General features: G+C 39.9%; 1 protein-coding gene across 1 annotated transcript in view; it reads right to left on the reverse strand.

The window, feature by feature from the left end:
- Positions 1-1,093: 1,093 nt before the first annotated feature.
- Positions 1,094-22,958, reverse strand: part of SLC26A3 (solute carrier family 26 member 3) — a gene marked incomplete at both ends in the record, with an annotated part of 55,526 nt that continues 33,661 nt past the window's right edge. Inside the window, 9 exons of the mRNA XM_082253530.1 lie at positions 1,094-1,117; positions 2,699-2,770; positions 3,043-3,188; positions 12,679-12,733; positions 17,701-17,937; positions 20,987-21,082; positions 21,167-21,259; positions 21,654-21,723; positions 22,023-22,129. Of these exons, the coding sequence (XP_082109656.1) occupies positions 1,094-1,117; positions 2,699-2,770; positions 3,043-3,188; positions 12,679-12,733; positions 17,701-17,937; positions 20,987-21,082; positions 21,167-21,259; positions 21,654-21,723; positions 22,023-22,129 (900 nt within the window). The remainder of the gene's footprint in view (positions 1,118-2,698; positions 2,771-3,042; positions 3,189-12,678; positions 12,734-17,700; positions 17,938-20,986; positions 21,083-21,166; positions 21,260-21,653; positions 21,724-22,022; positions 22,130-22,958) is intronic.

Below are 22,958 nucleotides of genomic sequence, written 5' to 3' on the forward strand. Positions count from 1 at the left end.
ACAGTTAGCTTTAAGTGGATGTAAACCCTCACATATACCCAGTGAAGTGAACAGCCTGGGATGATACACAAAGATGAAACAAATCTCCCTACATTAATTTTTTTTTGTATATCTGTTGTCTTCAGCTTTTTACACTGATTAGAAAGTGAACATCTTGTTAGAATTTTTTCTTCCTGTTCCAGCAGTGGGTGTGGAGTCTTGGCATACCCTGTGTGACAGCTGATTGGAGGAAAGGCACACCCCCCTCCACCTAGGCAGAGAAAGGAAGAAATATGCAGAGCTGTGCTGTGAATAGACCAGCTCTCTGCTAATCTATTTCTAAGCACCCACCCCGACACAAATTTCTAGCTGCATTTATCTAGTGTGTCAGAGAATTTTTCAGAAGTTTTCCTGCTGATAACAGAGGAACGGAGCAGCAGAAAGACACGGGACATAGGGCTTTGGAGAGAGATAAGTAAACACCACAGATATATGTGCCCAGGTCAAATTTCATGAATGGGGTTTACCATCACTTTTAGCCCCCGTTCACATAGGGGTGACGCTACCTCGGAGCGGCCGCCACGGACTTCATAACATTGAAGTCTATGGCGGTCGCCTCCGGGTCACCCCAAAGAAGCTCCGGACCCTTTTTCTAGGTCGGAGCGACTTGTGCCGCTCCTATTAGAACGGGTCCGCAGCTTCCCTATGGGAGGCGACCTGCGGCGACCTGTGAGGCGACCAGGTCGCCTCACCGGTCGCCCTAGTGTGAACCGGCACTAAGTGTTATTCGCTCATGGTTTTATTTTGGAGATTTAAAACATCAGACATGTGTAAATATGTCTATATAACTATACTATTGCTGTATGTAATAATTTAGGGCTTTTATGTCAAATATATACCTTACTATATCTATTTGTTTTCTTGTGGTAGCTAGGTAACATGACTCAAAGTTACAGGTTCTCATTATTAGGTTTTATTCTAGAGCTTTGAGTTCCAAGGATAGTTTGTTAATGTTTGTATGCCAAGATGTGTATATATTATCTGCCAATTTTACAAAACATTCCTGTGGCAACTACTTCCTTTTTTGGCCAGCTTTCAGGAGGGATCCATGTGGTCACAGTTGAGATCCAACGGCTACCTAAAAAATGCAATAAATAACAATTAGTACTTGCTTTTATGTAACAATGGCTACATAAATAATTCAACATGGTACACAGCTTCACCTGTCCAGGCATTTAACCCTGAGAATTTCAGATAAGGGAATGCATGGTACCCAAGCATCATAGGACAAGGGAATGCATGGTACCCACACATCATAGCATGTGAAACATCAAATGCAGATAAGTACATGTACATAGTGATATAGAGTCTGCATATGTTGTTTTCCAATAGGACCTGAACCTTGCAGAAATTGAACCAGCAGCTGTTGTTTTCCTGCATTGGAATGAATAGCTGTGTTGTGAGTCTATTAAGTGTTAACCTTTTTATTGCCAGAACCATTATTTCAATTTGCACACACCTGCTAACATTTGTTTGCATGAGAAATCAATTAGAACCCCAAAACATTGTATGTTTTTGTGAAGCAAAGGGCTCATAGAATAAAATGAGGGTAGTATATATACAATACTACCACAATTTTTCAGTAAAAATAGATTTCAATTATTTTGTAGTGCACAATACATTTCCAGAACGTTTGTAAAATGTTTTTTTTTTTTAATTCAATTACATTTTAGTCTTCCAACACTTTTTAACTACTTTCATTACTATTGCTAGGAGACCCCATCTGTGATAGTAAATATATGGTGAAAGGTCCTTTGTATGGAGACATTATGGAGACATAATGCCTTTTCTGCACTCCATTCAAGCTGATGAATGTTTTTCACTCTATTCCTGCTCACAACCCTGGAAGTGAATTTAGGCTTCCCGAATTCCCACAGAACCTAGTTGAGACCTAAAAGGGGTTTGAGTGGGGGTGCAGCATTCCCAGCATATACTGTGATTGGGTGGCTTTACAGCAACCAGAATCACTTCTATTACAGAACCTACAGTCGGCTCTGTGAGATGTGAAAAAAACGGTGGTTGCCTGTGCATAGACACTAGATGGAGCTGACAATCATAATAAGCTAATTATATTGTAAATAATTTAACAAATAATCGTGGTGCCAGTGTGAATGGTTAAGACATCCACTCAGCGGATGTTTCATTCATAGACCCCTTAAATTAGATGCAACCCCATGACAACTAAGCAGGATACCAAATCTATTAAATACACAATACTCAAAACAAGCCACACTTAAACAATTTTACCCTAATTATCAAATCACTAAAAGCTATATGAAGGGTAACTGATTTTATAAAATTCAAACAAATATGCCTCTCTAAAATGTGTCAATCAAACAAGAAATTGCCAATGGTGTAACAGGTAATGTGCTTTCCTTTAAAGAAACCTGTACTGAAAGAAAATGGAGACTGCCATTTATAATTTTTCTATTTGATGCACTGACCTGGGGCATTTATGCAGTTTAGAAGTTCTGATTTCTTTCTGACTCCCTAATCTGCAAGCTTCTTATGGGTCAGCAACTCAACAAACATTGACACCAGAAACAGCTAGGCAACTGGTATTATTAGGAGGTCAGTGACATGCCACTTTTCTTTTCTCAGTACATCTTTCCTTTAATACGTAAATTACAGAAACTATCCTTTAAAGATGTGAACTTACAGAATATTCATTTGCTTTGCTGTCTTTATGTGGTGTGTTCATTGCATCAAATCTGGTCTCCTTTAATTCTTCCTAATGAGAATAAAATTAATATACTTTAATCTCATGACTGATTTTTAGTGCCTAACATACATAACATAACATACAGAATATATACAATATATATAGTATATCATAAAAAAGAATAAAACATTGGTAACAACATGGACTTTCTACAGTAGTAATTATTCAAAATAGATTTAAATAAGTAGTAATTATTCAAAATGGATTTAAAGTGAAACAAAGCTTTAGGAGAATATACTAATATGATCTAAAAATCATGTAGTTCACAGTGATATTTTTACCTTGGACTCCCTATACTTAGATATGCTATCCAGATTCTTCTTGATGAATATATGTAACACCGCATCATGGACAGTTAGGAAAATTATGGAAGTAGTAATGTCATCATCAAAAAATCCACATCGTTCAAGTTTTTCTAAAAGATTGCCTAGGAGAAGAATAAAATGATTAATTACATATATCTTGTATTATCTCTTACCTACATCTTTCATATTAGTTCTAAAAAAATGTCTGTTTTCGAACCAAATATTGAGGATATTTTCTGGTTTAGGTACTAATGGATGCTGGATTATCTGTTGCTGCTGGCAATGCATTTTCCATGTTTTATTTATTAGTTTTTTGTTTAGCTCAGTATTTAATTATGTGCACTCTTAAGATCTCTTACACATTGGTGCCAAAATGGCCCAATTTTAGTTTTTCATGTTTCTTTTTGTTACTGATATGAATGCCCTGAATTACTGGGAGATTACAACTCCCCCTTGAATAGTAGATTATATTATTTGCATTTTTGGCCTACTGGGAAGAACTTTTACATGTGTAAATGTGCATACTATATGGACCATATGCATGGGAATTTTCTGCCTTAGAAGATCCAGCATTCATACATCAGCACCTGGTTCAAAGAACCTAACTATGTTTAGAAGATTTTTTGCTTGTATTTTTGAATGGCCCATGTGATTGTCTGAATTCCTGGGTCCCAACCTGCTGCTCAAGTGCCACAAGCACTTTTAGTGTTTGAACTGCAGCCTTTGGTGTTCGAAGTGCGGCCCTAGGACTCCAGCAGTCAGTAATGGCAGCACTGATTGGTAAATAAAGGTGACTTTAACAACAGTAATCTCTAGCAGTTTCTTGTAATATGTATCTAGCCTCTGACTGTCTCCTACAGCATGACTTCATTTTCCAGCCACTCCTGGAGAACATTTAGTCTAGTAAGTACAGTAGTGGACAGTCTGTAGATAAATTCTGTATGCATCATTTTGGAGACATCGGTGGCAGCATTTGAGGCCCCCAGCATCCTATATGTTTACTACTACTGTTCTGGACTTTAAATTATCATTTAATTGAAACCAATCGAGGATGAATACTGCTGTGCAAAATGTGAGCGACTTGTTTCTCTGGAAGCTCAGATCCTGGATCTAGAGAACAAAGTGGTAACACTGCGTAGCATCAACAACCTGGAAAGGAGCTTGGACATTACCCATCAGGTGCTGACAGGGGCCAGCATAGAGGAGGGAGGAGAAGAGGAGACGCAGGCATCAGAGGTAGGCAGTTGGGTGACCGTTAGGAAGGGTAGAGGGAAGAGTGCCAGGGAGGCCAGTCCTCAGTTGGAACACCCCAACAAATATGCTAAGTTGCATGTTGATGGGGATATCAGCTCAGAGGTGGCAGTGCTGGAGCAGGCGCCCTCCCCCAGCTGCCAGGGGAGTGGCTGCTCCAGGAAGGAGGGGGGCCGAGACTCAGGAAAGGTTAGACAGGTTGTGGTAGTGGAACAGAGGACAGAGAGGGCAATCTGTCAAAATGATCGTGGTAGCCGAACAGTATGTTGTTTATCGGGCGCTCGAGTTCGGCACATCGCGGATCGGGTAGACAGATTATTGGGCAGGGCTGGGGACAACCCTGCGGTCATGGTACATGTGGGCACCAATGACCAAGTAAGAGGAAGGTGGAGGATCCTAAAGAACAATTTCAGGGACTTAGGGAATAGATTGAGGAATAGGACCTCCAAGGTGGTTTTCTCTGAAATACTGCCGGTACCTCGAGCCACACAGGAGAGGCAGAAGGAGATTAGGGAACTTAACAAGTGGCTGAGGAACTGGTGTAGGAAGGAGGGGTTCTGGTTCCTGGAGAACTGGGCTGACTTCTCAGTTGGCTACCGGCTCTTTAGTAAGGACAGGCTGCACCTTAATGGGGACGGTACAGCTCTTTTAAGGAGAAAGATGGCCATCAAGTTGGAGGGGCTTTTAAACTAGGAGACGGGGGGAGGGCTCAGAAGTAGAATCAGTCAGGAGGGAGCAAAAGACAGAAGGTATTATTAGGGTCAGCAGCGACAGTAGATCATCCGAGACGTCAATTGGAGGGTCTGTGCAGGCAAACCTCAGACCAAACAGGAATACAAACAGGAATAAGAATAAGCACCATTCACTACCAACTTCCACAAATCTAAGAGGTGTATATGCAAATGCCAGGAGTCTAGCCAATAAAATGGATGAGTTGGAAATGTTAGTACATGAGGAGGACATTGACCTTGTGGGAATAACAGAAACTTGGTTCGACCCCTCACATGACTGGCTGGCCAATATCCAAGGGTATTCTGTGTACCGGAAGGACAGGGTAGGAAAAAGAGGGGGAGGGGTATGTCTCTATGTCAAGAATAATATAAGGGTGATAGAGAGGAGTGATATTTTGGAAGGGATGATTACGGAGTTAGAATCCGTGTGGGTAGAACTCCATAGGGAAGAAGTAAAGGGGAAAAGTAATCGTGGGGGTTTGTTATAGACCACCCAACCAAAGGGAGGAGGTGGAGCTGGAATTTATATCACTGTTGGGTAAAGCGGCAAAGCTGGGATCAGTCATCATATTAGGGGACTTCAATTTTCAGAGGACACTAAAAAGGCAACCGTGCTTAATGCACTGACCATGACTGTATGGTTATCAGTAATTCACAGGACTTGCCGCTATGGCTAACAGAGGGTGAAATCAGGGAAAGGCTGGATAAAATTAACACAAATAAATCACCAGGCCCGGATGGCGTACATCCGAGAGTACTCAAAGAACTTAGTAAAACTATATATAGACCACTGTTCCTGATCTTTGCTGACAGTATTATGACAGGAAATGTACCGGGGGATTGGAGGAAAGCTAACGTGATACCGATATTCAAAAAAGGGTAGAGGCATGTCCCAGGAAATTATAGGCCGGTCAGTCTGACATCGATAGTATGTAAACTTTTGGAGGGGATGATAAGGGACTATATGGTAGAGTTTGCTAAAGACAACAACATCATCAGCAGTAATCAGCATGGGTTTACTAAAGGGCGTTCTTGTCAAACCAATCTCTTAAAATTCTACGAAGAGGTGAGCTGTGAGCTATATAGGGGGGGATACCAGTGGATGTGGTGTATCTGGATTTCGCTAAGGCGTTTGATACAGTTCCCCACAAGCGCTTAATTTATAAAATAAGGTCTGCAGGCATCGACCACAAGGTTTGCTCTTGGATACGGAACTGTCTAAAAGGGCGTGTCCAAAGGGTGGTAATAAATAGCGCATACTCAGACTGGTCTGGGGTGGTAAGTGGGGTCCCCCAAGGCTCAGTCCTGGGACAAACCCTGTTCAATTTATTCATAAACAGCATTGAGGACGGGATCAGTAGTTCTATATCAGTTTTTGCAAATTACACAAAATTGGGCAGGGCAATAACTGCACAGCATGAGGCAGATATCCTACAGAATGACCTGAACAAAATAACAGAGTGGGCAATGACATGGCAAATGAGGTTTAATGTGGAGAAGTGTAAGGTTTGCACTTGGGGACTAAAAACATAAAAGCACAATACACTTTAGGGGGGGAACCTTTGGGGGAATCAAAAATGGAGAAAGATCTGGGAGTCTTGGTAGAGGATAGACTAAGCAATAGCACGCAATGTCAAGCTGCAGCTACCAAAGCCGGCAGAATATTAGCATGCATAAAGAAAGGGGATGTATTCCAGAGATAAAACTATAATCCTACCACTTATAAAACTCTGGTCCGACCGCATCTGGAGTATTCTTTCCAATTCTGGTCGCCAGTCCTCAGGAGGGATGTATTGGAGCTGGAGAGAGTCCAGAGAAGGGCAACTAAACTAATTAGGGGATTGGAGGACCAAGAGAATCTACAATCGCTTAATTTATTCTCCCTGGAGAAGAGACGCCTGAGAGGGGACATGATAGCAATTTATAAATACCTCAATGGTGATCTCAGCATAGAAAAAAAAGCTATTCAGTCGCAAGGATTGCATGAGGACTCGAGGACATACAATGCGATTAGAGGAGAAGCGTTTTGACCTCAGGCAACGCAGTGGGTTCTTTACTGTTAGAGCTACAAGAGTGTGGAATTCTCTACTGCAAGAGGTCGTTTCTGCGGGAAGTATGGTGGCTTTCAAAGACTTGGACATACATCTCAAGGATCAGAACATTAAGGGGTATGAGAGATGATTACGGCCACGCGCGCCTACACAGGTTGAACTGGATGGACTATTGTCTTTATTCAACCTCAACTACTATGTAACTATGTATGTAACTATGAAACTGGTTTTGCAAATATGGTTTCATGAAGGCTCAGTCATTTTTCTGTTCTATGTCATGATTATTGCTGCTGATTTGATTGGTACAAATTGGATTCATCTATTAAATATAAATGAATTGCTTTGATTTTGGAAAATGGATTCGTATAGTATGCATTTCTTTCACTTTCTATGCAGTATGTTATGCTTTATGGATGGCCACACGATAGCCTGGACTTTTCATTATTATTTTATTAAAGCTTAGATTTTAAAAAAATACAGACTCAGATCTACTTAAAGAGACTTTATCACCAACCTACAAAATGCAGGTAAACATACAGAAAATATGTTTTTTTTATGCTTACCCATAGTATTTTTTCTATTCCAAAAAGAATTTGTATTCACTTATAATGTGCCTTTGACCTTGTTAGAAAATTTCACTAGTAAATTTCTTAGAAAAGCCTTCTTTCTCTTAAGCCCCGTACACACGTACCGATCGTCGGCGAACGATCGGCCGTCTTTTGTCCAGGGCTGTCGGTGTCTGTTGAAAAGTGCAAAAGACAGCACAAGAATTTTGTCCGCCGACTACAGCCGACTGCAGAAGTGATGTCATGTAATGGTTAACTTTCCCTGTGTTTTTCCTTTTCTGAGCATGCCCAGTATTGCAAATCTGCGGTCTGTCGGCCGAAATCTGTATTGACTGGCGAACAATCGGCCGCTCTGGTGTCGGCATACTAAAATTTTAATGCTTGCATGACAGATTCTTATCGGCAGAATGTGCGCTGACGGCTGTCGGAGGCATCATACTAACAAGCCTACAATCGGCAGATCGGTCGTCGGCCGACGCTTTTCGGCCGACGATCGGTACGTGTGTACGGGCCTTTAGCTTTTTGTAGCTCTCTCCTCTTCTGGGTGTGTCCAATTTCTCTCTGTGCTGACAGTTACCCTACCCCTCAACTCCCTACATACCTTTCCTGTAGCAGCCAGGGGAGGAGCAAAGAGTATTCCATAGAGTGTCACTTAAAAGATCACATCCAAGATGACATGAATAAGATATGGTATATGCACATTTAATCTCCCCTTCCCTGCTCTAAAATGCTTAGAGTACTTGTATTCCATCACTGCCATCCCTTCTGTTGATTTCTGTGTGGCAACCTCCCATGGAGCTTCCTGATCGGTTTCTAGTAATGTCAGTTGGTTTCCAGCCTACGATGGACATGGGAGCATTACTGCTCCTGGCACACTACAGCTGCTTCTAACAGCCCGTGGAATTTTACATTTGGGTTGCTCCTATCTTTTTCTTGTAAGATTTCTCTGATCTTATCAGACAGCAGGCCATTCAAGAACTTTTCCTTTGGCCACCAGTCTTTGTCATCCCAGTCTGACTGTCCCTCATGGCCTCTTTGTTTGGGGCATATCTCTGCTGTGATATCTTGTAATTACATCAAGTATTGCAGAATAGGTTATTCTGCTCTCTGTCTTCTGCTGATGAAGCGAGCTATGAGATGATCGTATAACACTACTGCCTGGCTGTACACTGATTCTAGGCTTCTAATTGTATCCAGGAAATCCTAATCTTCTGCTGGCAAGGGTGCAGAATTAACCTCCTTGCTTCCCCTTCTAAGATGTTAATGTCCTGTTCTGCCTCCAATCACCCATTTGATTTGATCAGATCATGCAGTCTTTGGATCCAGTCATCCAAGTCCTGATCTTGCCCTGCATTCTTGGGTATCTGTTGTGGCAGAAATCCTGCTAGAAACAAGAGGGTTATAATGGCAGTTGTAGTAGGCTGTTTGTTTCCCTCTGGCGTGTATGGGCATATGGGCACTGCTGCCATGTTACTATCATCGCTGGCTGATCCTCTTCATAGATACCAAGTGTAATGCAGGGGTATTATCCAAATGATCAGACAAACAGCAATGTGCAACTTGTGGTTTACTGAACGAATACAGGATAAATTGAAAATGCAAACAATATGGTAATGGGGTATACAATAATTACTAAATAAATAACACCAGGCAATGATATATAACAATAAAAAGAGCTGCCTAAGAGCAGTTTCCTAAGAAAGGAGCTATGTGGTAGCATAGAACAGTCAATGAGAAACTTTATATGAGCAAAGGACTACTTGCAATTCTTCTAGGGCAACACTTCTCTCACAAGAAGGTAGACTGTCTCTGACAATGCAAGTGGCTTGCTGGAGGGTTCCCACAGGCATTTGTAAGAAAAGTTCTTGGGTCTAAATATTCGAGTGAATGGCTGTAGGCATAGGACCATCTCACTGAAAGCTCAGCACCCTGGAGCAGCCATTATGATTGTGAAGCCTTGCCCTCTGCATTGGCTGGGTTATTTCACGAATCTGCATGCTATTGTGTCCCAAATTGACTGTCACATGCTGGATAAAACATTGGTGGATTAGACTCCTGAGGACAGATGTCATGGTGAGTCACCTTCTAAGCCCACTTGAATATGGGAAACATTATTGAAGGAGCCTGCATCCACCATTGAACAATGTGGGCAAAAAGGACTCCACTATATTTCCTGTTCCCCATTGAAAAATGATTGATAATCATTCAGCAGTGCATGTGTCAGACTAAAAGAAAGTGCATCAAAATTATCAAGGGCTCAACAGTCTTTAAAGGGATATGAAGAAGATGTAATATAATATTATTACCAACAGCGCATGTCTCAAAGAAAAAAGAAAAGGGGGTGAGGATAATATTTCTATTTAGCCAAGCCAATAGAAGGGTAGGTGTAATGTACTAACGTTCATGTCAAAACTATATTGTGCATGAGAGTTATGCTATATCAAATGAAAATTGCTATTCACATATATCATATACGGTGCATCCCCAAGAAATTCAAAGTGCATATAAACAGTGCATACGGTGATAAATCAATTATCACATGTGCAATGCATCAAAAACAACACATATAGTGCTCATTAAAACCATGCATCAAAATTAATGAACCAAAATAGAAAAACAATTGTCTAAATCAAAAAAGGGGTTTATGATGCTAAGTGTCCTTGTATCAAAAGTGTCCGGAGAAGTCCATAGTGGATATACTGTAGGTGTATCTGGTTGAAGCACCAAACAACTCCTCTATAGCATGGAATGGTGAAGTGGATCTTCTAATCACTACTTGCATGTGAAGTATGGTATAAATACAAACTCACCAGAAGGTGTTGACCCTCAATACCATATGGCAAGTGGGTCAAAGAGGCTTAGGGTAAGTATCCTGAAAGGGTCCCCTGCGTCTGTGCCCGGATGGTTCTGGATGTTCCAGTTCTTAGATGTGATGCTGCATTCGTTTTGTGGGCTTTCTTTCTTTTCTTTATAACTTTTTTTTTTTCTTTGGTATTTGACTCAAAGACTAGAAATTTTACTGAAAAACAGCAAACTTACTGGCTGGATCACCAGTTATAAATAAAAGAAAGAAAGCCAACAAAACTAATGCAGCCATCACATCTAAGAACTGGAACATCCAGGACTATCTAGGCACGGACGGAGGGGACCCTTTCTGGATACTTACCCTAAGCCTCTTTGACCCACTTGCTGTATGGTATTGGGGGTCAACACCTTCCGGTGAGTTTGTATTTCTACCAAACTTCACATGCACGGAGGGTGACCCCACCATTGCATATCTATGCACTCCATGCTATAGAGGAGTTGTTTGGTGCTTCAACCAGATACACCTACAGTATATCCACTATGGACTTCTCCGGACACTTTTGATACAAGGACACTTAGCATCATGAACCCTTTTTTTGATTTATACAATTTTTTTCTATTTTGGTTTATGAATTTTGATGCACGGTTTTAATGAGCACTATATGTGTTGTTTTTGATGCATTGCACATGTAATAATTGATTTATCACCGTATGCACTGTTTATATGCACTTTGAATTTCTTGGGGATGCACCTTATATGATATATGTGAATAGCAATTTTCATTTGATATAGCATAACTCTTATGCACAATATAGTTTTGACATGAACGTTAGTACATTACACCTACCCTTCTATTTGCTTGGCTAAATAGGAATATTGTCCTCACCCCTTTTTCTTTTTTCTTTGAGACATGCGCTGTTGGTAATATTATTATATTACATCTTCTTCATTCCTTACCATTGTGGGCTGTTAAAGCGGAGTTCCGGGCACAGAAGTCATTTTTTAATAAACATACCCCCGGGACAGTCAGGGCTAGCACATTCCACAATGGCTAGCCTCTGATCTGTCCCGGTTCGCACTTACCTTTTAGAAGAAATACTTACTTATAAAATTTCTTCCACAGCGTTTCCATCTCTCTTGTGGGCAGCTGAAGCCGGCGCGGTCCTCTTCTGTGTCTTCTTCCGCGTCTTCTTGTCCCAGAATGCGCCTGCACCGGCCCCTGGGAGCTGAACGTCATCGCTCTCAGGAATCAATGCGACGGCACCGGCCCCGCTCGTCACTTCCGGTGCGGCGCCGCATTCCTCCACAGCTTCTGGGCATGCCCAGAAGCTGTTTAGCAGGGGAATGCGGCGTCGCCCGGAAGGGACGAGCGGGGCCGGTGCCGTCGCATTGATTCCTGAGAGCGATGACGTTCAGCTCCCAGGAATCATAGCGAGACAGGAAGTGACGGGGTGAGCCGCGGCGCCGAGGGAGGAAGTACTCTGAGATGAGTATTTACGATCTTCAATTAAAAGGTGAGCAAACAAAAAAAAATAAAAATAACTATCCAATTCCTTTTCAGGTAATGTCGAACTAGCGGAGGGGCACAAAAAAAAAATATAGTTTTTGTGCCCGGAACTCCGCTTTAACAGCAGCAGTCTATTTCTAACCACATATATATATATATATATATATATATATATATATATATATATATATATATTTTTTTGGCGCGATTGAATTTATCACACTATATCTTTAAAGGTAAATGCCTTGCTTTCGTCCCCTGTAGTAACCAATACTTACTCATATATTTTTTTTACCTTTATTTCTATTAGATTTTTTTAACTGATCAAATATGCTATAAAACTGGTGGTAATGCAGATACTGCTGCATCCTAAAGGTGGCAGTATTTGCAGTTTAGCAGCTTTCATTTTTTAAGCTGAAGCCCCCCACCTGCTTGTAATCACTTTGTCAAAGCTGACATAGTAATGATATTATTGGTAAACACTCTGGATGACTCCTGATCCATAACAGCCAGGACTGAGAGGTCACACTAGTTCCGCCTGCTTGAACTCAAAGAGGGAACATTTAAAAATGTATCTCCATCATGGGGCATTGTGTTAGGGATGCTTATTTACAGACTGTGACTGGGAAGGAGTTCAATTTAACAATATGCATCCTCAATATACCTCCCTAAAAAAAACGTTAAATTGGATGGCACTTACTGTCTATTCCAGCAATGTAAACATCAACATCAACCTTGATAAATTCTTTGATGATCTAAAAAATAAAAGATGTTAAAATAGGTAGGAAGGATGCTGTTGTTACATAATCAAATAACTAAATAGAGCTTCCTATATACACATCACTGTGTGCCACTGCCTGACAGTATTTGCTCAGATGGGTCTATAAGGGCAGGACAATCAGTGACTTGAGACTTGAGACTGGGTCCTCTAGTGACATAACAGCTACCCCCTCCCAAATGAGCAGCTCAGGCCGTGGTTTCTATTTTGCTGGTGGAAGCCAAACCCAGGTTGGGCAGTCTATTAGGCTGTGAACACAGTGGGTGCTGAATGTTTTTATTGAGCTTTGGTTTTTTTTCTATAAAAAAAATCGAATTAAATCTACAGAGTAACTGTGGTGTAGTAATCAGTCAGCTGAGCTAAACACCCATCCATTTAGCAACAGTGTGATGTTCAGTTCCTGGAACATGTACAAATTTGGTGCAAACCTTCTGAACACCAATATATGTTTGATCATCTGAATTAATCTTTATATATTAAGATTGTAAGAAAAAGAGAACAACTATGTTTTTTACTGGTAAAGATAATATTGCAATGAAAATCACATACTAGTGTTTTTTTGTATAGTCTAACCTATTTCTATGGAATGGTCACACTGTACCAATTCATCTAAGATTATATTTATTATTAGCTATTACCTTTAAAAAGCAAACCCTTCTCAACCCTGGGCAACTTAACCTCCCTGGCGGTATGATTCTTTCGATTTTAGGTGCTGAAAGCGGTACCATTATTTTGGATGTAATTCTTGTGAATGAGCAGCCCAAACCAATTGTATACATTATATATATATATCTATATCTATATATAATATATATACAGTATATACATACATATATATACATATATATATATATATGTATATATATATATATATATATATATATATATATATATATATATATAATATACACATATATATATATATATATATATATATATATATATATATATATATATATATATATATATATATACATAAAAATTACAGTAAAACTGCAGGAAAGGGCACTGGGGGGGCAAACGAATGTGATTTTTTTTATTTTGAATTGTATCAGTGTGTTTGGTGTGTTTTACATTTGAATTTGCTGCCGGTTCCACCCCCCTGAGAACGTCACGTCGCAGGAGACGGAAGCCGGGGCACGGAGAGGATAGGGAGGAAGAATCGCCGCTAGACACCGCCGGGACACATCGCTGGATCCCGGTGACAAGATAAGTAACCCTGCTTACAGGATCCAGCGATGCTTCTGGCGGTACCCCGAGTGTGGCTCGGGGTTACCGCTTTTGGCTCTGAAATTTAACCCCCGAGCCATGCTTGGGAATACCGCTAAGAAGGTTAAATTGAGCAAATGTTGACCCCCCCTCCCCCCAAAATGCAATAATCAGGGATTAAGCAAATACCACTTTAATCACTTCCCACCCAAGGCTGTCACCTGACGTCGTGGACTTTGAGTGGAGATATCTAAATGATGTCTGGAGCTGCAGGCATCATTCAGATATCATCCTTTTCTGCCAGTGATTCCCTGCACCATAAAAACAATCATAGTGACTGTTCAGGTGCTTGATTGTTCTTGCAGGCTGCAGGAGGGGATGCCCCCCACCCTCTCCTGCCGCCCTCCGGTGCTTCCACAGGCTTGCCCGTGTGATCGGTGAGCCGGAGAAGGAATCCGCCTGTGGCGTAAGTTTACCATAGAGAATACCGAGAACCAAATGGTCCCTGGCAGTCTCTATGACCTTGGGAGGCCCGGGCGTGACGTTATTACGTCACGTCCAGCCCAGCAGATGTAAACATTGCCATGTACTTGGCTGGAAAGTTTTTTTTCTTTTTTGATGTCAGTCTTTCCTGCCTGGAGGAGTGATGTGGGGTCTATAAAACCTCCATAAAGAGATGCCTTATTCCTATTACAAGGGATGTTCACATTCCTTGTGATAGAAATAAAAGTAATCAGAATTTTTTTTTTAAAGGGAAAGCAGAAAAATACAAAATAAAAATAAAAGAAATAATAAAAAAGAAAGTAAAGCGCCCCTGTCCCTGCGTGCTCATACGCAGAAACAAACGCATAGATACATTATGTCCACATGTGTAAACAGCGTTCGAACCACACATGTGAGGTATCGCCACAAACATTAGAGTGAGAGCAGCAATTCTAGCCCAGACCTCCTCTGTAACTCTAAACTGGTAACCTGTAAAAAATGTGGACACTATTTCACGAGTATGCGCAATTTTAAACCATGACATGTTATGTATCTATGTACTTGACGTAACATCATCTTTTACAGTATACAAAAAAATTGGGCTAACTTTAGTGTTTTTTTAATTCATGGGACAGTTTTTAAAAAAAAAAAACCCTTTTTCAAAAATTGCTGTGCAAATACCATGTGACATAGAAAATTGCTTTGACCACCATTTTATTCCCTAGGGTCTCTGATAAAAAAAATATATATAATGTTTGGGGGTTCTGAGTAATTTTCTAGCAAAAAAAATGATGATTTTTTACATGTAGGAGGGAATTGCCAGAATAGGCCGGGTATGGAAGTGGTTAAAATTATCAGCAGGTCCAGATTTGAAAATATTAACAAATGTCCCCATTTTGTATAAAACGTGAGGCTGGCCCTTCCCCTCTCATTTCCCCAGCCTACCGATATGACCATAAGGTTTTAGGGTTTCCCATCATAATAAAAGACCAATAGAACGTCTCAGGAGGTGGGAGAGGACAGAGCCTGGCTTGACTTTTATCAGAAAAGTTAATATTTGCATACAACTTTAGCTAAGCATAATTCTTGATAATATTTTGGCCCACAGTTTTTACAGAAGGTAGGTATTCTTTTTCTCATATAAACAGATAAAGTATGAACTTTATACATGAATAAATAAAAGTAAAACAATTAAATTCTTTAGGATTGGCAGTTCACTGTATAGTCTACAGCCATAGTGTCATATGTCGCAGATGCCTAATAAAAGTAAAACCCTGCCTTATTTTAGTTGCGTATGTGGGAATTGTTATTCATAAATCTGCAAGTATACATACACTAATTTTAATTATTAATGGGGCGTTTGTGGATAATTACTGCAACTTATACAGTTTACATACGTATGCAATGAGGACATGATGTATGGCATAGTTGCACTTTATCTATAATATATATATATACTACAATGCCTTGCGAAAGTATTCGGCCCCCTTGAACTTTGCGACCTTTTGCCACACTTCAGGCTTCAAACATAAAGATATAAAACTGTAATTTTTTGTGAAGAATCAACAACAAGTGGGACACAATCATGAAGTGGAACAAAATTTATTGGATATTTCAAACTTTTTTAACAAATGAAAAACTGAAAAATTGGGCGTGCAAATTTATTCAGCCCCCTTAAGTTAATACTTTGTGGCGCCACCTTTTGCTGCGATTACAGCTGTAAGTCGCTTGGGGTATGTCTCTATCAGTTTTCCACATCGAGAGACTGAAATTTTTGCCCATTCCTCCTTGCAAAACAGCTCGAGCTCAGTGAGGTTGGATGGAGAGCGTTTGTGAACAGCAGTTTTCAGTTCTTTCCACAGATTCTCGATTGGATTCAGGTCTGGACTTTGACTTGGCAATTCTAACACCTGGATATGTTTATTTGTGAACCATTCCATTGTAGATTTTGCTTTATTTTTTGGATCATTGTCTTGTTGGAAGACAAATCTCCGTCCCAGTCTCAGGTCTTTTGCAGACTCCATCAGGTTTTCTTCCAGAATGGTCCTGTATTTGGCTCCATCCATCTTCCCATCAATTTTAACCATCTTCCCTGTCCCTGCTGAAGAAAAGCAGGCCCAAACAATGATGCTGCCACCACCATGTTTGACAGTGGGGATGGTGTGTTCAGGGTGATAAGCTGTGTTGCTTTTACGCCAAACATAACGTTTTGCATTGTTGCCAAAAAGTTTGATTTTGGTTTCATCTGACCAGAGCACCTTCTTCCACATGTTTGGTGTGTCTCCCAAGTGGCTTGTGGCAAATGTTAAACAAAACTTTTGATGGATATCTTTAAGAAATGGCTTTCTTCTTGCCACTCTTCCATAAAGGCCAGATTTGTGCAGTATACGACTGATTGTTGTCCTATGGACAGAGTCTCCCACCTCAGCTGTTGATCTCTGCAGTTAATTCAGAGTGATCATGGGCCTCTTGGCTGCATCTCTGATCAGTCTTCTCCTTGTATGAGCTGAAAGTTTAGAGGGACGGCCAGGTCTTCGTAGATTTGCAGTGGTCTGATACTCCTTCCATTCCAATATTATCGCTTGCACAGTGCTCCTTGGGATGTTTAAAGCTTGGAAAATCTTTTCGTATCCAAATCCGGCTTTAAACTTCTCCGCAACAGTATCTCGGACCTGCCTGGTGTGTTCCTTGTTCTTCATGATGCTCTCTGCGCTTTAAACGGATCTCTGAGACTATCACAGTGCAGGTGCATTTATACGGAGACTTGATTACACACAGGTGGATTCTATTTATCATCATTGGTCATTTAGGTCAACATTGGATCATTCAGAGATCCTCACTGAACTTCTGGAGAGAGTTTGCTGCACTGAAAGTAAAGGGGCTGAATCATTTTGCATGCCCAATTTTTCAGTTTTTTATTTGTTAGCAAAGTTTGAAATATCCAATAAATTTCATTCCACTTCATGTTTGTGTCCTACTTGTTGTTGATTCTTCACAAAAAATTACAGTTTTATATCTTTATGTCTGAAGCCTGAAGGTCGCAAAGTTCAAGGGGGCCGAATACTTTCACAAGGCACTGTATATATATATATATATATATATATATATACAGTATATATATAATTGGTTACTTTTAGTAAATCTCTCCCACTGAGTATCAAGAAAGAGTGGTGAATACAGGTAAGGACAGATAAGGACGCAGGAGCCCACTTTTTGCCAATATACCTGCTTAATAAATGAAATATTACTTACTGCTTTTAAGCCTTTCATTCCAGACATGTCTAGGAAGGACACTGCTCCGAAATCAATGATTAAACTATGGAGATCAATCCTAGGAACCTTGATATTATTTGGCAGATCTGCATTCCAGTCAATGACAATGGGCAGGTCAGCAGTGTTAATGGGTTTGTCCAATTCTTCAATAAGGTTGTTGTCTATTTCTTCATAATCAGACTCAACGGTGTCATATGATGTACAAATCACACCCTTCTGCAATAGAAGATGTTTGAACATTAACTGAAATATTGACTCTGAAATATTGAAAGTTACAGCTGGAATCTTAAAACTGACAATACAATAATCTTTTTGTGTCCAAATCCGGCTTTAAACTTCTCCACAACAGTATCTCGGACCTGCCTGGTGTGTTCCTTGTTCTTCATGATGCTCTCTGCGCTTTAAACGGACCTCTGAGACTATCACAGTGCTATTAGTACTGGCACATTGATCATGGAGCCCATGTGCTCCCAACTACCACCTGCTCATCCCATTTATATGGTCTGAAATATTCTGCATTTGTTGGGTATTCCTGCTGAATCAGACTAAATTCAAGCCACCGATGACCCTTTAGCACCACCTGGCTCAACAAAAGATTTTAAATTGATTGAGCTGCATGAAAAATGATTGGCAGATACATCAGATGCAGTCAATGTTTGGGTATTCAGTCAGTTGTGGGTGGTAAAGCTGCCTGAATACCATAGCTGACAGTAGCATTTATTTTCAGTATATTACAGTAAGGCATAAATGCATGAATCTTAGATTACATGTACAAACTGTGTGCTCAACAGTTTAACCACTTCCCGCAAAATCACATACCTGTATGTGATTTTGCTAAAGTGGTTGTATTGTAGCTGCAGGCATCACCCTGGTATGTTTTTTTTAGAGCTGCCAGTCAGCTTTTTAGTAATAACAACCGATGCGGCCAAGCATCCTCCCCTCCTGCCGCCTTCTGCTGCTCTGTCTGGGTCTCCTGCCCCACTGGGAGAGCCGAGCCACTAGCCAGCATGTCCGGCCGACTGGCTGGAGTCTCGAACAAAGTCGGATTCGGCTTTGATTGGGTCTCGGATGAAAAAACTCAGAAGCGACATCACAACATCACTTCCAGTTTACTCTGCAGCCAACGGCGACAATTTTAATAAAATGACCGTATTCAAAAACGCCAATCTTGGTGCAGAGGAGGGATTTGTGGTCTTTTAAACCCCAGATCCCTCCATAAAGAATACCTGCCACTGCCTAATAGTGTCACAAGGAATGTTTATATTTCTTGTGAAAGCAATAAAAGTGATTAGAAAAATAATAAAAAAAAAGAAGAAAAAAAAATGTTTTAAAAGCATCCCATCCCTCCGTGCTTGCGCCCCAAAGCAAATGCATTCGTAAATCGTGCCCGCAAATGTAAACAGTGTTCAAATCACACATGTGAGGTATCGCGGCGATCGTTAGAGCAAGAGCATTAATTCTAGTGCAAGGCCTCCTCTGTAACACTAAACAGGTAACCCTTAAAAAATTTTAAAGAGTCGCCTATGGATATTTTTAGGTACCATAGTTGGTCACCATTCCAGGAGCGTGTGCAATTTTAAAGCGTAATATGTTAGGTATCTATTTACTTGCGTTTAAAAAACCACTGCACAAATACAGTGTGACATAAGATAATGCAACAACCCTCACTTTATTCTCTAGGGTCTCTGCTAAAAAAAAATATATATATATATATATATATATATATATATATAATCCTGACTTTAACGTGTAAACAAGTTTCAGAATTAGGCCTGGGTTTGAAGTGGTTAATAGAGTAGAATAGAATAGGTAAGTATAAAATTCCTGCCAGTTTTTTTTTTTTTGTCTATGTACTATTGACAAATTTCTCATCACCTCCCTTCACTGAGAAGTTAGAGGAAATCGCCAAGAGTATAGGGTGTTCCCCTCTTGGATAGAGTAGTTGTCAATGGAAATAGTGTCCCCATCTCACTCTCATACCCCTTCTTTTGAGGACAACTCTAAAATTTTGGAAGTCCACTTAATTTACATAGTTACATAGTTAGTCTGGTTGAAAAAAGACTCAAGTCCATCTAGTTCTACCAATAAAAACAGAGGGGGGGGGGGGGGACTAATACAATTCCATATACACAATCCTATAACCACAGTTGATCCAGAGAAAGGCAAAAAAACCCCAGCAAAGCATGATCCAATTTGCTACAGAAAGGAAAAAAAATTCCTTCCTGATCCTCCAAGAGGCAATCGGATATTCCCTGGATCAACTTTACCTATACATGTTAGTATCCATTTATATTATGTACATTTTAGGAAAGAATACAGGGCTTTATTAAACCAATCTACTGAGCTGGCCATAACCAGCTCTTGAGGGAGTCTATTCCACATTCTCACAGCTCTTAATGAGAAGAAACCCTATCGTATTGGAGATGAAATCTCTTTTCCTCCACAACTAAAGAGTGCCCCTTGTCCTCTGTGATGACTTTAAAGTGAATGACTCAACACCAAGTTCTCTATATGGACCCCTTATGTATTTATACATTTTGATCATATCCCCCTTAGTCTCCTCTTCTCAAGAAAGAATAAATTCAGTTCCTCTAATCTTTCCTCATAGCTGAGCTCCTTCATGCCTCTTATCAGTTTGGTTACCCTTCTCAACCCTTTCTCCAGTTCCCCCATATCCTTTTTTGCGAACTGGTGCCCAAAACTGAACTGCGTATTCCAGATTCAAGATAAGGTTTTGCTAATGATTTGTACAGGGGCAAAACGATATCTCTCTCTCTGCTGTCCATACCTCTCTTAATACAAGAAAGAACTTTGCTCGCTTTGGAAGCCGCAGTAGAAACCTATTATGTTGTCTTGTAATAGGTGTATACATTTTTGCCCTTTAACTGTTCCTTCAGTGCCATTACTCCTGTCCATTTCCTGGTAGTTAAAACCCCCATTATTATTACAGTCCCAGCTCTTGCAGCCCTTTCTATCTGTGCAAGGAGCTGAGTCTCCACCTCCTCATTAACATTGGGTGGCCTATCACAAATTTTTTTCTTGGTAACAATGGTCACCAGTACATACAAAGGAGTGAATTTCCCCTATGGGGACACAGCCAGTACTTGACAGTGGGTCTACCCATTCCGCACTATATCCAAATCTGAAAAAAAGTTTTTTCCTATAGATACAATTTAAAAAGACTTTGTGACATCACTCAAGGATTACTGAAAGTTGTAGTTGTATGGTTGGCACTGTGTATATTAAACAAATATTTACTACTTACTGGTGTAATATGAAGTTCCCCTTTAGCCAACAGCTTCATTATCTTTCTCAGCGCTTTATTGCGCTTGCGCAACACTCTCAGTGGGCTGAACCCTGCCTATAATAAATAAAAAACAGTCATATTTAATGTGTTTGTTCAAGTAAATAAAAAACATGGATCCTTGTATGATGCCTAACTTACAGCAGCAACGAGTTTATCCCTAAAAAAGTCAATGTTGGCAAAAAATATTGGTGATGGACATCTGAAGATCTTGATTCCTTGAGGTTCATATATCTTTAAAAAAGAAACAAACATTTGTGTATTAGATGGGCATTTTTAGAGAAAATTGTGGAATAAAAGGGCAGTAAGGATAACATAATAATGTAACAGTTAGTTATGGTGAGATGGAATTGTATACACAAAAAGAAAAGGGATGAAACAGCACTACCAGGATTGCCAAACAACCAGTAAATAGCAACTCCCCAGATTTATCTACCTTTTCTGAAAAAAGTCCCAATGGGCTTGCTGAGTCATGCTCATGGGTATTTTTTCCACAGCGCTGTTTTCTAATCTCAGCCTATGCCATCTAGATCACATGTTCTCTGACCACCAGCCATTAGAGGCAACAGTCTAAAGTTTTCAACTGGACGGACCCTTTCTGGGAGACTATATAGTATATCATACTTACATTTGTATAGTCTTTCCTGTTTCTGTATATGTCAGTTCCCATAACATTTGCAACCTGTGAGCATTTTGGACTGTAAAAGATCAAAAACAGTAGTAAACATGTGTTGCATATATCTGACCAGTAGGTATCCAAAATAATACAGCTATGGAATCAAGGTAAAATTAAGTAGGTATTATGCAATAAAACACTGGTAACACTTCTAGAAGAAGTTGCTATTGCAAATTTGTGCTATTTTAGTTTAGGTTTTTGCTACTAGCATTAATTGCTTATTATAATATAAATATACTGTATTGTAACTTTTATTTCTCTATGTTTATTTCTCACACCTGTATAATAAATAGCGTAGGCTAAACACAAAACACTACTTACAACTGTGCACGGAACACTACAGTCAGCAACTCAAATCCAACTCCTGCAGCCAGTCCAAGGTCAAGCCCAAGCAGGACAGCAGCCACAAAGGTCACCACCCATACCAACTGCAAACAACGAAATGTTAGCTGTAGGTTGTGTCATATGGTAATTGTATTTATTTACTTTATTAAAAATATATATAGTGCAATGTACAGTAGACCATAGCAACCAAGCAAATTTTGTCTTGCTGGTCAATTTATCTAAAGTTTGCATCCCTTTAAAATGGCTGGAAGTACAAAATTAGAGAAATATATAAATACGTACGGGCAGTTTATGTACAGCACTTATTTAAGCCCTAAACACACAACCTTTTCTGTATGTTTGCTCAGGAGAGCACCCATAAGCCCCCTTTTTTTTTAATGATTGGGTAGTATTATGAGACTGCTCTTGCAATTAGCATCTGCTTTCTGTCCAGGTGAACCTAGGAAGATGTAAAATGCATTGACAGATTTAGTTTGGACTTGATTATCCCTACGGAGGGTTTAACTTTAAACACTCCATCAAGTTAGTAACATGCTGCCATATCCCTTCAAACAGCTTCTGTTTATTAATGGTAAAAATATTACAGGTACATGTTTCATTTGCTATGTCACATTGCTAGTATTGCTAAACAATGAGTTGAATTGGGTTTTAGGTGTCACCATAAGGAGGCAAATATGGACACCAAAATAAGAACAGCGCCTCATTCTGATATTCAGTAGAAAATTATATAGAGCAACAGGATAAACTTTAGTGGCACAACATAGTTTACAACCAACAATAAGTTTTTGCATAAAAATTATAAATTTTAGTATATTTCATTAAAATATTACACAGACAACAATAAAGTGCAAATATAACAATATTTTGACAATAGATCAAGCCTTTTATTGCTCAAGACTTGATCTATTGTTA

This window comes from Pelophylax lessonae, assembly GCF_965119305.1.
Source record: "Pelophylax lessonae genome assembly, chromosome: 4".
In the NCBI taxonomy this organism is placed as follows: Eukaryota; Metazoa; Chordata; class Amphibia; order Anura; family Ranidae; genus Pelophylax; species Pelophylax lessonae.